The sequence below is a fragment of the Schistocerca americana genome, chromosome 4, assembly GCF_021461395.2.
Source record: "Schistocerca americana isolate TAMUIC-IGC-003095 chromosome 4, iqSchAmer2.1, whole genome shotgun sequence".
Lineage (NCBI taxonomy): Eukaryota > Metazoa > Arthropoda > Insecta > Orthoptera > Acrididae > Schistocerca > Schistocerca americana.
In genome coordinates this window covers 371,952,121-371,970,047 of record NC_060122.1, presented here as the reverse complement: position 1 = coordinate 371,970,047, position 17,927 = coordinate 371,952,121, and the positions used below count along the sequence as shown (strand labels likewise).

At 40.2% G+C, this 17,927-nt stretch overlaps 1 protein-coding gene across 4 annotated transcripts in view; it reads right to left on the bottom strand.

The window, feature by feature from the left end:
* Positions 1-17,927, bottom strand: part of LOC124613885 (zeta-crystallin-like) — a 145,298-nt gene that overhangs the window by 33,791 nt on the left and 93,580 nt on the right. For 3 of the 4 annotated variants that reach the window (XM_047142624.1, XM_047142622.1, XM_047142621.1), the window contains 2 exons: positions 6,723-6,807; positions 3,712-3,853 (listed from right to left, as the gene is read on the bottom strand). In XM_047142624.1, the coding sequence (XP_046998580.1) occupies positions 3,712-3,853; positions 6,723-6,807 (227 nt within the window). The remainder of the gene's footprint in view (positions 1-3,711; positions 3,854-6,722; positions 6,808-17,927) is intronic. The other variant, XM_047142623.1, reaches the window with a different exon arrangement.

Genomic DNA, 17,927 nt, shown 5'->3' with positions numbered 1-17,927 from the left:
GAAGCCTTTCAGCATAGCTACCAAGACAGTCAGTGTATAGCTGCTGAAGGGAACTACTTTGAAGGGGACAATATTGTTTGAAATAAAGTATAAACTTTGGTAGATAAAAAGTCTTTTCTCACACAACTCATAAAATGGACCCAAGAGCATGATTTGATACATCACATGATAATAGAAATGCCTTCTGTTAAGTCTGGAAAAACAAACACCAAACCCACGTCAACACCTTTTTCAATTTGACAAATGCTCCATGGTATTCCTCTGACCCACAAACTTAGTACCCTTTCTCAACAACTTTGTAAGCAGTTGTGCTGTATCAACAAATCCCCTCACAAACTTCCTATAGTAATCTCAGAGACCCACAAATGATTGTAATTCCTTGTTTGTTCCTGGTACTGGAAAGTCTTGTACTGCTTGTATTAATCTAGGATCTGCCCTCACACCATCATAACCAATAATATGGCCTAAATAGTTGACTTCTCCAGCGCAAAGTGACCTTTTTCCACGCATCTTTCCAACACGTCCCTCAACCGTTGCCTATGCTCCTACATATTCCTTCAAAAGACAATTGTCTTGTCAAGATACACCAGACACTGATAAGATTTTAATCTTTTCAGAACCTCAACCAATACTTGCTGGAATGTTGCCTACGATTTTTTTTAACCGAAAAGGCATTCTTCTAATCTGATACTGTCCCAAAGATGATGAAAACACAGCTTCTGATGTATCCTCCAGAGCTACTTCCAAATGATGGTATCCACCCTTCGAGTTCATTGTCAAGAATTAGTGGCATTGCCCCATGTTATCTATCATTTCTGTAACGCTTGGAATTGGTTAGGCATCTGTCGTACCTTTACAATTCAAATAGTGGTAATCGAACAAAAACATAACTTCTTCAAGCCACCACAGACTTCTTGGGCATGATAACAATTCCCATCTCCCATGGCTACTACTTTCTTCTATTATCTCATCAGCCAATTGTTGATTTATAAATTCCTACAGAAATGGTTGCAGTTATCATAGTATTCTGTAAGCTCTCTGATACACTGATACACCTGTGCTTCATTCCTTGTCGGAATCCTGTGCTGTGGTACTGGTGTAGTAGCCAACAGCCCTTGTGAAAAAAAAAAAAATTATATAGATCTCGGAATTCTAGTAACAGATCCTCCATCTGTGTCCTCTTTATCCCTTCCAGATGCTTCAATTTTTCATGAAATGCAGTCCTAGCAACATCCTATGCCCTCCTGTTTCACGCAACTTGTAACGTGGTGGGTTCCAAATGCCTCCTATGGCCTCTCGAGGTCACTGACACTACCCATATATCCCTGTTGATGACCTGTACTTCCCCCAACTACTATTCCCATTAAATTGGTGATAGGCCATGCTATTCCCAACACTTCTTTGTGGCTGGTAGCACTGCTTTTGCATATGCCAGGTATCCCCACAATTAAAAAATTTTACATTTGATGTAAACACATGCCTCTCCACTCCCTTACCCCCACGAAAGTATCGATTTTCTCATACTCCAATGCTAACCAATCCCCGCACACAGATTTTTAGATACCCCAGTGTGCACCCTCCTCGACATTTCTGGTGATAAACTATATATATGTATAAAGGAAACATCCAGTGTTAGTTGCTCAGCCTCCTGTAGTACCACTTTATCTACCTCCTCACTATATGACAATTCATAAATGTGTAAATTCAACTTCATAACTCTATAGGCAAAGTCCTCTACTGCCGAATTATGCCTTCTGGAAACCATAATCAATTGCTCATGAAAACACTGTGCGATAATATATTAAAAATAACACAAAAACAATAATACCGCACTAACACAGACAGAACACTCCACAGCTACTTGTATTATCAATTACACTCCCTAGACTTCATTCCCATGACAGTCACCACACAAGAACAAAATGGTCCAATTCACTGTAACCAATGATATTGCGACTTGTGAGTCGGACATTACACAGCAGAGTGACAGACAATCTGCTGCTGCTTTTGGCACCATCAGTTCTCCTGACACCATTCTTAAGGGTACCCGGAGCAGACAACCAATCTGACACCATTCTGAAGAGAGCGGCTGCACTCAGGGGGTGAATAGGTGGTGACAGGGTTGCAGGCCTAGTGGAAGAATGTCTTTATTTAATTCCAATACATGATGTACCAGCTCAGCAAGGCAAACACACTACATTTTATTGTCACTGGCCAGCACTGAAGTATGGGTGGCGGCTTCCACCCTGGATAATTAGCAGGTGCCTTGTGACATGACAATAAGCAAGCATCAAAGGACATTGCAGGAGTACCTGTAGATGACAATTAGATCAATCAATGAAATTTTGAGCACAAAATGATATTAGTCAGCTCTGCTGGGAACCATCATGTAACATCATTTGTGATTTGAAATAGAAAAGGTTTCCTTACTACTTTCTCCTGAAGCATTATCACCAACAACAAAGAGAACTTCTTCCCAAACATCAAACAAAGGCTTGGATTACAAGACTCCTCAAGAGAACTGGCCCACTTTCTGACTATGGTGGTCCATATGCCACATACTGCCACAACATCAGAGGGAGAAGTAGGCACTTCTGAGGACACTATATGGTAATGCACTCTGTAGACAGATGTGGCCAGTGCCAGGTAACAATTGACTCTGCTTCATGCGTCAATCTGACACATTCTGGGGAACATTGCCCATGCAGTGTCCATTAAGGCCTGGGAGGCACATCATAAGCCAGGACTGCACCTACAGATCAGCATACTACGAACTGACTGTGAGGAGTCTCTGATGCAAAACCTGATGTTGTAGTAGTAGTAGTAGTAGTAGTAGTAGTTGTCATTGTTTTTGTTGCTATTAATGTTGTCGTTGTTGTTGTTGCTATTGATGTTGTCGTTGTTGTTGTTGCTATTGATGTTGTAGCAGTAGTAGCATCATCAGCAGCAACTATGATGTCAGTGGTAGTATCAGTAGTAGTAGTAGTAGTAGTAGTAGTAGTAGTAGTAATATTTAGACTATATACATCATCGTTATTATTTAACCTGAAGTAAATAAAGAAATACGACTGCAGACAGAAAATACAACCTATTGTAGAATAATAGGTAACAGGATTTACATCTTATTTATGTGAAATTTAAATAAAATAAAAAATTAACAAAGTATTAGCTGAAGTCAATCAAACATTATTATATCAAACATTATTATATCAAACAATAGAAAAGCCAGGATGGTATAATGCCAATATTATGAAAAGGATAGATTGCTACTCACCATATAGTGGAAATGTTGAGTCGCAGACAGGTACAACAGAAAGGCTACTAAACATGTTAAGCTTTCAGCCAAAAGGCCTTCTTGTGAAATAGACAACTTACACACACACATTCATGCAAATGCAGCTCACACACACACACGACTACTGACTCAGCTTCAGGTGTTTGCAGAAAACTGTACACTGCCTTTGCTCCTACCCTGTTCCGCCCCGACTTGTCCAGACTGTGTGAGCTGCATTAGCATGAATGTGTGTCTATGATGTCTATTTCAGAAGAAGACTTATGGCTGCAAGCTTACGTGTTTAATAGTCTTTTTGTTGTGCCTGTCTATGACTCAGCACCTCCATTATATGGTGGGTAGCAATCTCTCCTTTTCATTATGTTATCATTAAACATTATTACATATTCAACAAAAACAATGCAATGAATATTATTTATTGGAATTCTTACAGCAACTCTTGCTTGTTGATTCAGAACTGTGAGGTCAGCACCAAGGTTAATATTAGCAAGATTTTCCAAAACAACATTGAAACCTTGCCCTCCTATTGCGGCTACGGCATTGTTGAGATAACCCTTTTCTCTGAAAATAAAACAGCAACAAGTTACTTTAAAGTAACTTCAGTCAATAACATTTAAAACTGTAAATATCAGAGGAGGCAGTCATGGCATAACAACACATTATTCGATACAATGCCAAAAACTAGTAATTCTGTCATCTTTTGTTCATGAAAATCGGGCTGCTGCTGTTCACAAAGTAGGTATTTCAAATACCTATATTCATAAAAATTTAAATATCAGCAGCTCTTAATGAAGTTGTCTACAATGACCAAAGTACAAAAAAATTATGTATCTTGGAGGGAGACTCCTTGGATAAATGTCTAACTGAATGGGTTTCAATGCCTGGTGTTTTAGGAGTATCCTTTCCTAGCATAGGGCACTCATGATATGGCTTTACAAAGAGAAAAATGGGAAGTAGCACAGTGGTTCGAATTCTACATTATACTGCAGGACTCAAATAACTGGCTGCGTAATTCAGTTCATGGATCGGAGGGCGATAACATCATACTTCATTTGAAAGGACCATCACCGTTAGAGCATTTTGTTGTTCAAAGCAATCTTTGCACTGACAACCACTTTATTTTTGTTTTTAACATGACATACCAATTGACAATACAGAACATTGCTAAAAGCACGTACATACCTATTTATCCAAACAACTTACTGACAATGGTACACCGTACAGTTAGGACCTCATCAAACCTATCAACCTGCAAATTTATTTTTCATGAGGCTAAAGTAAAAAAGCCTTAAGGTAATGTTGAGAGCTGTAAAAAATCATTAAGGACTCTTCAATTCATCAAAATACATTTATATTTTCTTACATTCATATAAGCTACAACATTCCTATGACAGTAAATAGCTGTATGAGGTGGAATAGAATTCTCTGAACAGAAGCAATGCTGCACAGCAAACAAAAATGACACTTAACCAGTCAAACTTTCAGACAAGATCCCCTTCCAGATGTAGCACACACTCATACAAAAGCCTGTCCCTCCTCCCCCCCCCCCCCCACCCCCTTTCCATACCTCTGCATCTGACAAAAAGATCAGAATAAAGCATGGTGGACAAACAGCCACTTACACCTGGTTCGCATTTTGAAACTTTACTTCCATAAGCAGAAATCTCCCACAGAAACGTATGAATGTTATTGCAGATGTGAGATGACATTCTTCCTCAAAATATTTCATTTTCGAGTTTTGAACAATTTGATGCAAGCCACATTTTAAAGTTCCTAGCAAGGCATTCCAGGTCCACTAAACAACAGCTGTGAATGAGATCAATGAGCAATAAAGTCACAATAATTGTAAGTGATGGTGATCCAATTATACAGGATAAAACAGAATGGAGTGCACATATAAAAAGGAGAGGAGACTCGAAGTAATATGATGGAGTGTACCTTTTTCACATTAGTGAACAGCATTGGTCTATCAAATGTATGTTCAATGGCTATTTTCTTCTCAAATTGTTTGTCACTAAGAGTACACAAACAAGTAACAGCCACGGTGTTCAATAAAATGTAGCAGCAAAATCTAAATCTTTCCACAAGGAGAACTCCCGGCACTGACAACCACTAATAGAGAGTAGATGCAGCCTGCTCTGTGGGACTAAAAGACAGAGAAAATACTGCAACATCACCAGTTTATCCTATATCTTCCTGCACAGAATTCTGCACACTGCTCTCAAGATATATTCTGAACATTTTTCATGTTGATGTGTTCACATTTTTGCAAGATCACGTGCACAGTATGAGCACTGTGACTGCTAATTTTTAAACAGAAATGGAGGTGAATGGACTTACATGACTTTTAGTGTGACATTTAAGGGCCTACCGCAATTTCGTCTTTAACGTTCCCTTAATCAGTATCACTCTGAACGCAAACATGCAGGCACAGGCTGGGTACAACAGAGCCTACCAGTGCCATATGTAGCTAATACTATTCCATTTGTGTGCCAATACAACATCAATGCACAGTTTCAAATAACCAAACGTATCACTGCCTGGTGAAAACAAAAGGGTGCTGCACTCTTCGTGCAACTTTTCACTTGACTTAAATCAGAACAATGTTGTGGTCAGTTTGAGTCTTAATAAAGAACAGACAACTCTAATAGCAAATTCACAGAATAAATTCAATTACATTTTCCAATGCTGACAGGCACAGTTACCAAATGTGAACAACTCAAAGAGAACTACCTTGGAAATCACCACATCCACCTCCACCTTTCCTAAACATCTTTGTGATTTAAAAATTCATACATATTCTTCATTGGTTACCCACTGAAGGTAGTTAGTTCCTTTTTTCTGACCTGCAGTATCTGAATTTACTGAAGAGTAATCAGTCTGAGTACGTGTGTTACATAAACTTTTTCTTAAAGTGCTAGGACATGTAAGCTCATAGAACCAAGGAATAAAGACCGCATCACTGAGTTACATCAAAATTCTCATGAGTTAGTTCAAAAAATTGTTTGTACTGAGAAAAAATTACAGGGCACATTACACCAACAGAACAATTACAAGTAAGAAATAAATTAAGTGACAAGAAGTAAGTGAACTCACCTTAAGCCGTAAGTCAGCAACTTCACATAACTGAATCATCAGTTATAAGCTGTTATCCTCATTTTTATTATGCTTCACTAATGGTTATAATAACAATAATTTTAAACCATGTAATCCCCACATCAATGTTTATCTACCCCCGCCCCCCTCAGCTACCAAGGTGAAGAACGTAATCTATGAAAATCATGATTCAATGTCTACTTTGGAGATCTTTTATTGGATTAAAACACATGAATCTTTTTCGTGTGTTACTTTTTTCCATTATGCGCTGTTTCATTTACTGCAATTTCAAATGATTTCATTCTATACAGTGCACAAACTTGAAATTACTTACTTATGATTAAACACGAAGTCTGCTCCCAGACTCTTTACTAGTTCCATGCCTTCCAATGTTCCAGCCGTGCCAACAACAGAAACTCCTGGAAAAAATTTACTTCTGTTCTCATATTTAAATATAATGCTGTTACAAACGATGAGCTAACAAGTACTATGTAATACATCAATCTACATTACACAGATACTGCAAAAGCCACTTGCTGTAGTAATAATTGCTCAATATAGTTCTTCCCACCTATTTCAGCAAAAAATCTAAAAATACTGGTATGGAACGTTAATTTAGTCACTTTTATTTTTCAAGGTTTGTTAGTAGAGATGTCTTTTATCTTCTTTCAATGAACTTTTATGTATGAGTTTTGCAAACTGACACTGATCACTGTGGTTTAATTGTTAAACACAGGGGTATTCAAGATGAACGACAAGATGTTAAATTTTTATTTTACACACAATAGTGAAAATATGCAAATGAATCTAGCACATCATAAATGGAAGACTTTTCTTGGGTGCACTCAAGATGAATATCATGTATTATAGGATAACTACCAACATGGAAGCCCACTGAAGTAAGATACCATCTCTCAAGAAGAACCATTCAAATCGTTGTGAATTTTATAAAATACTCACATGTTACAATTTTAAAAAAATATTATCACCAAGTTGTGGTAAGAGATCACATATATAAAGGTATCAAAGTTCACAAACTTTTGGAGCCAGTAGTTCCTTCTTCTGGCAGAAGAGTTGAAGGAGAAGGAAGAGGTGTGAAGGAATGGGACTGGTTAGCTTTGGTAAAAAGGGGTAGAGTTTGGAAAGGAAAGTTTGCAAAGCAAAAAATACAAGGTCAAGTATAATGTGTACAGGAAAAAAAAAATTTATCCACCTTCAACAAGTGTACATTCATTGACTAGACAAAAGAACATTATTTCCCAAAGAAACAAGAAGTGTTGATTTATACAGATAAAAAATGTGTTTCTCAATATATTGCAACAAGCTGACTAAATCTGAACACTGTAAAGGCTGTCAGTATGCAAAGCCTCTCACAGAGCTGCTACCTACAGCTTCTAGATATGTTTCTGTCTCATCTTCATAGTTTCCAACCATCATAGATATTTCACAATCTGTAACTTAATTGTAGCTTCTTGTACTACATTTTGAATTTACACCTCCAAATAAAATGCTGTGTCTTCAAATGTAAATGCTATTTATTCTACTTTACACAGTACTGTTTTAATGTTAATTTATTCCATTTAATAACAGAAAATATGCAAACTGTGTATCACAAAAATGTTGAACAAAACATGTTATTTATATATGAAAAACTTTGTGAAGAATAAATATTTTGGTGAGTGATCAAGCATGCATTTCAATAGTTTGCACTAGCTGCTTGTTTGCAGGTGAGCGAAAGACTAGTTTTCCTTGAGTTCCTTGTTGGTCTCAGAACCTACTGTGTGTATCATGAAATGATGCTTGCAATGAGTGGTAAGTGATGTAGCTTCACCCATGACGCATGCAATTTCAGAGATCGTATGTCCATACAGTTCAATACACCCGCTTATAGAGGCTTCCTGGATTGGACCCCTGGCACATTCTGGTAACCCACCAAAGAAACTGTATTATTTAAGGGCTCGCAAATGAATGCTTGGCCCATTCTGTAACCTGTATTACTGTTGTCCAGTCAACGTGTTCAGCATTAGGCACAACCTGTACTTCACTGTACCTTACGTTGGCTCTGTAAGTATTATGTCCCATAAATTGCCTTTGTTCTTGCTATAATAATGACTGAGGTTTATGTTTTCTCTGTGTGTTAGTGTCAGTGTCAAGTCACCCAACAAAACACCTCGATGGAAGAAACACTCCAATGTATCACTGCCCAGCAGCAACCTTTCACAGAACAACAGCAGGCTCTCACCACTGCTCTCAATCAGGTGGCACCTACTTGTTGGCTGCACGTTACTCTACCATCATTGTAACCGTCGCTCTTTCTGACATATGATGAATCCACTGAAGATTAGGACTCAACAAGACACAGTTATGCCAACATTTCCAGGTTTTTCACATGTGCAATGCAGACCTGTGTAAGGCCTTCTCTCTTTCCCCACTTTTTCCATGCACATATCAGTAGTAGTTGTGCCAACTTGCACCTTTGCAAGAACTGTCCAGCTTATCATTTGATGCAATGTGTAAGTTTCTCTCAATCTATTACAGTGACAGAATGTGTGTCATTGTGGCGTGTCTACAATTTTACCTTTGTCAGAAATGCCCAAACCAATCTTACAACATCTGGGCTGCAGAATTACACGGGTTGAACTGTCATAGTAAATTTGTTACTGGTATCCATCATGAATACTACACTGATCACATGGTGTGTGATATTATTCATCTGGCCCCAGATAGGGAAGCCCACGAAAGAGCACTTCAATGTGAGAATCCAATGCTTACAGGTCTAATCAATATACTGCAGTCCTTTGAAGTGTCACGGGCTGCAGGCGATCACACTACTATGTAGGGGTAGGGGAGGTATCGGAAGTTGCTTAGTCAATCTCTGTTAGGCACAAAGCAAGTGTTCAGGATGATGGGGAAGCCATTGCAGCAGTACAGCCTTTGACTCAGTGCTGCAGGGGCAGTGTCGGTTACATCCACAGTAGCAACAGAACTCGTCAAAGCAGTGGCCGCGTTACCCCTTCTGTCTTGCCCATACTGCTTTGTCCAACAAAAGTGTGCTGCACCCTAAGCATTGGGCAGTTTGCAACAGTTATCAGAGAAAGGCCACATCGCATCAGTGTATAACTCCACTTCAAATGTGGAGGACACAGCAGTACTAATGGACATAAACAGTATCTCTACAATGACTGTTCTCCCAAACAAATTGTTTACTGACTTGCAAGTGTTTAATAAACTGCTAAAAATGCAGTAGACATAGGAGCTGCAGTGACTTTAGTAAACACACAAACATAAGTGGATTTGGGCTCCATTCCTCCACACAGGTTTCATGAAGCTGGTTACCTACAATAAACAGCAGTTTCCGATCCTAAATTAGTTCTCTGCTCCTGTCTCTTTCATATCTGTTGTTCACCTTCTCACCTTCCTTGTTGTGGTCATTCCCACACTCCAGACCTGTTCTGGTTACAAGCGTTTAACGCTTTCGGTTTCTCCATTGCCGATGAGGAAAATTTTAGAGTCAGATCACGTACAACATCAGCAACTGGAGTCCCTCTGCACTTGGTTTGTGTCTCCATTTTTCCTCTGGGCTTAGCTGTGCTACCAGTTTTCAAGCCCACATTACCATGAAAAGAGTCTGCCCACTCTTGTTTTTTTCGGGCACAACAGGTGCTTGTCACATTGCGCAACTCTGTCAAGGCTGAATTGGACCTTGGTGTCATTCCGCCAATTTCTTCCAGTGAACGGGCTACACCACTGGTCATTGTTAAGAAACTGACAGGTAAGCTCTGCCTCTGCGGCAACTTCTATGTCACGACTAATGCACAGTCTGTGATAGATATGTACCCTTTGCCCTACCCTGACAAGTTGCTCATGAAATTGTCAGATGGCCACTATTTTTCTAAGATTGATTTGTCAGAAGCATCCTCCAGCTTCCCACTAGGTGCCTTCTCATTGTCAATACACCTTTCGGCATGTACCAATATCGACACTTGCCTTTTGGCACACCCAAAATTTTTCAGCATTTTTTAGAACAGCTGATAGTGTATGTACCCAGCTGCATATATTGTTGTTGTTGTTGTTGTTGTTGTTGTTGTGGTCTTCAGTCCTGAGACTGGTTTGATGCAGCTCTCCATGCTACTCTATCCTGTGCAAGATTCTTCATCTCCCAGTACTTACTGCAACCTACATCCTTCTGAATCTGCTTAGTGTATTCATGTCTTGGTCTCCCTTTACGATTTTTACCCTCCACACTCCCTTCAGTGCTAAATTTGTGATCCCTTGATGCCCCAGAACATGTCCTACCAACCAATCCCTTCTTCTTGTCAAGTTGTGCCACAAACTCCTCCCCAATTCTATTTTCAATACCTCCTCATTAGTTATGTGATCTACCCATCTAATCTTCAGCATTCTTCTGTAGCATCACATTTCAAAAGCTTCTATTCTCTTCTTTTCCAAACTATTTATCATCCATGTTTCACTTCCATACATGGCTACACTCCATACAAATACTTTCAGAAACGACTTCCTGACACTTAAATCTATACAGGATGTTAACAAATTTCTCTTCTTCAGAAACGCTTTCTGTGCCATTGCCAGTCTACATTTTATATCCTCTCTACTTCTATCATCATCAGTTATTTTGCTCCCCAAATAGCAATACTCATTTACTACTTTAAGTGTCTCATTTCCTAATCTAATTCCCTCAGCATCACCCGACTTAATTCGACTACATTCCATTATCCTCGTTTTGCTTTTGTTGATGTTCATCTTATATCCTTTCGGGTTCCTCCCCCAAGGCCCAGCTTAACAATCTCCGATTATTGTTTTCTGTTTTACAGTCTGAGCGTCTCACATGCAATTTTGCCAGATCTTAATTTTTTCAGCTGTCAGTTGAGTATGTAAGTTTTGATGTTTCTCACATAGGGGTCAATCTGTTATGTCACCATGTTGACAGCTTTGCTGGGGCCAACCTCCGTTAACGAGTTGTAGGTGTTTTAAGTGAAGCTGTGCACTTCCCTTAATTTTTACTGGACGCATCCACTGTTGCTCAGCCCCTGGATACACTTTTTCACAAAAATGTGTCTTTTTCTGGTCCCCAGCTTGTGATCAAGCATTCACTTTGTTTAAATCTAAGCCTCAATCTGCCCCGTGCCTGGCCACTTTTCATCCAGGTCAGCATCTCATGTTGGCTACAGATGCCTCTCAGCATGGTCTTTGCGCTGAGTATTGGAGCACAAATACCTGGATGGATCTGAACGACCCAATGCTTATGGTGCTAAGACTTTAAGTACCACCCAGCAGCGTTATTCTCAGATTGAAAAAGATGCATTAGCATTTGTGCTTTCCCCCAAGTAATTTCACCTCTTGTTGTATGGTTCTAAGTTCCATTTAATCACATATCATAAGCCGTTGGTTGCTCTTTTTAACCTTTCAGCTTTGATGCCAGACAAGGCAGCGCATCGTTTGCAGTGGTTGGCTCTCCTGTTATCAATATCAGATCCATTACTGACCAGCAGGTGCAACTCGCCAATGCTGATGCCTTATCTTGCCTTCCGATTGGGCCAGACCCATCGTTCAATCAGGAAGAGTTCCTTTGTTTCTGTTTGGATAATGAGAACCAGAACGCAGTCAATGGTTTTGGTTCGGCATGGATCTTTTACTTAGTAGGGTCCTCGCTTTTGTGCAGCGTAGTTGGATAGAAAAACCACCAGGCCATGTCTCGGATCCCTTGCATAATTACTTCTCCCTCCAACACTGCCTTTCTGTGTTTGATGGAGTTCTTTTGTTAGCTTTGGAGGACACTGCTCTCCGGTTGTAATTCCCATTTCCTAACACCGTAATGTGCTGCAGCTTCTGCACATCAGTCATTGGGGAACCGCTTGCACCAAAGCTTTAGCCTGCCGGCATGTGTATTGGCTGGGCACAGATGGGGACATTAAGTGGCTTATCATCAATTTCACTCACTGTGTTCAGCAACAGGTGGCCCTGCAGGAGTCTTTTCCCCCTGGCCAATACACAGCACCCATGGGAGCGTCTACATGTCAATTTTGCTGGGCTTCTCCTAAATCAGTATTGGCTCATTATAGTTGACGCCTATTCCCAGTTTCCCTATATGGTGCATCATTTGTCCACGTCCGTGGCGGGCAACTTTTTCGGCCCTGTCTAAGATTTTTGCAACTGAGGGATTTCTGTGTACCCAGGTTACCAATAACAGCCCTCAGTTCATTTTTCAATAATTTGCATCTTTTTGTCAGGCTACTGGTGTTCACTATCTCGCAGCTCCCCTGTTTCATCCTCAACATAACGGCGAGGCTGAATACATGGTTCAGAAGTCTAAAACTCAGATGTGGACGTATGTATCCAGCAGGTCCACTGAAGCTACTTCAGACTGTTTTCTGACTTTGTAACGTTTCACTCCGGTGGGGGACAGCAACCCGGCAGAGCTTCTACATGGATATCAACCTTGGATCCTCCTCCACCTGCTGCATCAGACATCACTTCATCCAGAGCTGCCTGCTCCACAACAGTTTCGGCCGGGTGCACCTGACTGGTCTTGTGGTTTCAGCCATCGGCCAACATGGGTTCCTAAAATCATCGAGAATTGTCGGATCAGCGCATGTGCATCATCTGTACTCCTGATGGACAGACATCCCGCCACTTCAACCAGCTGTGGCCGTGAATGGTAGATTCTTTTCCAGAGGGGCCACCGCCTTCAATACCCCCACCAATCTCTGTTCCTGTGCCACCAATCGTCCGGCTCCACAGCAGGGGTCCCCGTCTGGCAGATCGTTGTCTGGCATTCCTGCCTCCACCTTCATTCCTTGACTGCCGTCACTGGAGCAACCCTCACTGCACACAATGCCACAGCTGTCATCTCCTCTGTTACTGGGTCCTGTGTGGCTGCTGTCACCTATGTCTCGCCGACACCATTGCCGCTGACTGTTGACCTCGTTGAGGATGTCGCTATGGAGATGCCATCCCCAGTCCTGTCCTACGGCCTCTTATGTAAGTGGCGAAGGCATGTCAAACTGGCCCCTAATCACTTCTACCCCTACTTGCTGGTGCCTGACCATCACATGCTGTGGCAACCACTGTTGTCGGGCACTAAAGGGATGTCAGCGCAGTCATTGGTGTTCTTCGTTACTCAATCTCAGTGCCTTGTGAGATCAACGCTTTTTTTCTTTCGTGGTACCGGCGCATTTTCAGTACCAGTGCTTTTTGGTGCCAGTATTTTCTTCTGTACCAGTGCTTTTTTCTTGAACCACTGCTTTTTTCTGTACCATGCATTTTTTCTGTACCATGTATTTTTCTGTGTCTAGTGTTATGTACGTGCTTTTCCCACCACTGGAAGGGAGGGCAATGAACCTTCACTCATGATGTACACGATTTCAGAGATTGTGTGTCCATACAGTTCACAGGCCCGTTTATAGAGGCCACCTGGGTTGACCTCCTGGCACACATTGGTGAGCCACAACAGAAACTGTATTATTTAAGTGATCGCAAACTAGTGCTCAGCCTATTCTGTAACCTGTATTACAGTTGTCCAGTCAATGCGTTCAATGCTATGCACAACCTGTACTAAACTGTATCTTACATTGGCTATATAAAGCACTGTGTTTCATAAATCATACCTGTTCTTGCTATAACAGTAAGCTTAGCCAAGAGTGTTGTAAGTAGGAGAAAGACGCCAACACCATCATTATGATAGCATTGGTTTACTTATACATGCAACTGAAGATGCCAGCAGAAGATCCAACAGTGCAACTGCTATGGTAATCAGCTGGCGAAGCACTGGAATCTCAATTAAGGCCTGTAGTTGAATCGGTGTAAGTAGATCCCTGACAGTTGCATTGGACTGGGTGCCGCAGCTCCAAGTGCTAACATCTGTAATGCAATTTTGCACACATTCCTATGGCAATGTCATATATAGATGACTCGTTTTCACCTGCAACCATTAGTGCTACACAGCTGAAAGCTGGCAACAATGATGTTAGCTATCATGATCTTCTTATACCGGCACTTTAGTCAAAATTAACTTTGTAGTTCAGTGTAAAGTACTTTGTCACTGCAACCAAGCAGTTTCTCCGTCCTGAATATTACTAGTATCATGAGCCATTATTTTTATTGTATCTAGAATAATCACTTAAAAGATCATCCAACATATTTACTAGACCTGAATGGAAATGTGTATTAAATTCAATCACACTGTGTTGCACCTGGCAGACTATATTTGACATTATAAACTGTGTTGCGCAGCTACATTTAATACATGCAACTGGCTACAATTCTCAAATTATTGTACCATTTATTTATTTATTTATTTCAAACAATGGAAAATCCAGGATGGAATGTAACAATACCAGAGAAGGAAAGTTGCTACTCAGCATATAGCGGAGATGCTGAGTCGTGATAGACACAGTAAAAAGATTCACACAATTAAAGCTTTTGGCCATTAAGGCCTCTGTCAGCAGTAGACACACATACACACACGCACACATACACACACTCAAACGCAACCTGCACACACATCAGCAGTCTCAGAGAGCTGAGACCACACTTATTGTGTGAATCTCTTTATTGTGCCCACTGCGGCTCACCATCTCTGCTATATGGTAAGTAGTAACTTTCCTTCTCTGGTATTAGAGAGTGGGGGGGGGGGGGGCATCAAGCTGTCACATGGGCCTGGCAGCTAAATTTAAGCCAGATATAAAACCCAATCACTGGGGCAGATGCAAGACACTTCAGATTGTACCATGCCAAACTCCCTACCTCGCTTACACTGTACTGTCATAACCTGGCCCTTCACTGGAGTTTAGCTGGGCTACAATTTGGATTGCTGTGCTATGGGTTAATGGCAGACCAGCTTGACTCTGGACAATCTGCACTATTCTCTTGGTGTGGTTTACAATTTACAACAACCCGGTGAGGACTGGAATTGTGAACTATGAAGTGATTACAATGTATCCATATTTTCTGTATAATAAAGAGTGTGTTGCACTGTAACAGGTGTACAATGTTGTACCAAATACAGCACCATGAATCAGTGTTCTAAATATGTTTTCAGTGGTTAATATTTTGCCTTGTGTTCTCCATCAAGGTACTGAGGAGATTGTCAGTCTCTAAATGTGTGATTACTGTCTCGTTATGTGACACTTAACAATCCTAGTTCCAGTTACAGTAAATTACAGACAACACGGTAATTATTGGAGGAAATTAGTGTTTAGGTTTAACGTGTGTTACTGCTCTGCAGTATATAATGAATATGGCACTCTAGTTGTGAAAATAGCTCTTTATATTTCTGTACGATAGCAAATTCACATGAAATTAACATGGCTGCACTAGTCTTGCTACACAAACTGCAGACATAATCCATAATTGGTGAAAGCATCAGAGATTAATCACACACAACAGGCTTTCACAGCCAGTATTTGCATCCTTCATGATTTTTCTCTTATAGGCATTAGGCTGACGTCCAGGGCATGTTTCTGAGCCTAATGTTTCATCGTCCAGTGCTGTATACATCATTAGAAGCTATAATGGCTAAGAAAGCAGTTACAAACTTAAATAACATCAGCAAGTCAAACTGTCTGTATGTATCACAGCAACTGTAGGTTCTGCCATCATCAAGCCACTGCCTAAAATCGCAGAGTCACACTGACGTGTTATGGCACTAGTAGAGGACAAGGGTCAGTGGTGTTTGCTTCATTTAGCACTAAGGATCACAAATTGTCTAATTCCACACCTTCTTTTCTGTTAAAACTGTTTTTGTGTCTTTTCTGTTAAATTTACTTTTGTGATTTTGAATTTCTATGGTCTATCTGTACATCCTAGCACAGTAGCTACTGGATCTTGATAAAACCATAGTAAGGAGAAATGAGCCAAGTAATTCCTTATCCCAGTGCAGCCTCTGATGTCTTTAGCACTGGAAGATGAAATGTTAGGCGCAGGAAAATGCATTTGACCATGGCCTACTATCCATAAATCAACAAAGTAGTGATAGTTCTGGGTCTCTCATTGCTTGTTGCACTTGGCAACTGCAATGAAAGGTTGTTGGTATTGAATTCGAATGTTCATTTGTAATTTCCTATGGTTCATAAACAGTGATAGCTACTATTTAATTATATTAGGTTAGAATTTAACCACATTTTCAGAATTTTCAGTAAAACTGGAAATAAGACATACAAGTAGGTTATTGCAATGATGAACATATATCTCCAACTATGCTACACACCAATCTACTATGGCAATCGTAATTTTGTCTTGAGATTCTTTCAGTTTGCCAACCAAATTGCCACATTCCAATCTAATCTGGGCCTTGGGCTTAGCCACAGTCAGTCTGTCAGAACATCTAGGTTTATTCACACTCCCCATACAAATGTAATCAATTTGCATGTTTGGCCAAAAAGAAATTAACACATTCAGTGACTGTCACTGACTGCCAACAACTGACCCATGATTCATTGTGTACACTTCCTATTATTCATCGTTGTTGCATGCAGAGGAAGAGCTGTTCCAGTCTGTATCATTAACTTCTAACAGCTATCAAAGCCATATTCTCTTTATCACAACTGTAAATGGGCTGGGAGAATTCTGAACAAATACAATGTATTTGTTAAGGAAACAGTATGCCAAATTCTTGTATGACCTATTTTAGGATACTGATTTGGTGTTCTTATATAGCTGGCATTATGAAGAATGTTGAAACAATTCTGAGAATTACTGCTAGAATCGTAAAAGATCATTATAGGCTATGCTGAAGTGCAACAGAGAATGTAAATGGGATCATTGGAAGAAAATCAGTGCCTTTCTTGCTACCTGGTAAATTCATAGAACCAGGATTTCAGACCATCCCCACTGCATACCTCATGGAGTAATCAGGAGAGTACAGTAAGCCAGATTATGTCACATACAGCACATGAAGCCAGCAATTCTTCCCTATTTCCTACATGAATATAACAGGATGAGGAGAATCCAGGAGAGAATAATGGACAAAAATCTGGGTGGAATAACAACTATAATAGACTGCTCCTCACCACATAGAGGTGGCACTGAGCGGCAGAACACACATTTAAAAGCAGAGTAAGCTAATAAACACAGAGAAAGAAAGAAAGAAAGAAAAACCACACACACATGCATACATGCCCAGTTCACATACAAATGGCCACTGTCATCTCATGATACTAAAGCCTGACTGCTGTTTGTAACTATCTATCTATTTCACATTGTTTTTACAAGATGAGGAGAGGTTTTTAACACTCAGTAACATAATGATGTAAAATGTGCTGGCATTATCACTTTCTTGGACCACAGACAAAAAAAACCTCATTGTTTCAAAAACAATGTATCTTCCTATGGCAAGGCTGAGTAGAACTTAATTTCACTGCCTGTGCCTTATCTCCTGCTAAACTGCTAATTTAGAAGGACACCTGTTTAGAACTTGCATATTAAAGGCCACGGCCTTTGGATAACTGCTTACTTCTATTAAGCCTGACTTGTGATACACAAGTAGTGTCATTCTGCCTTCTGTAAATAATTCTGACTACAT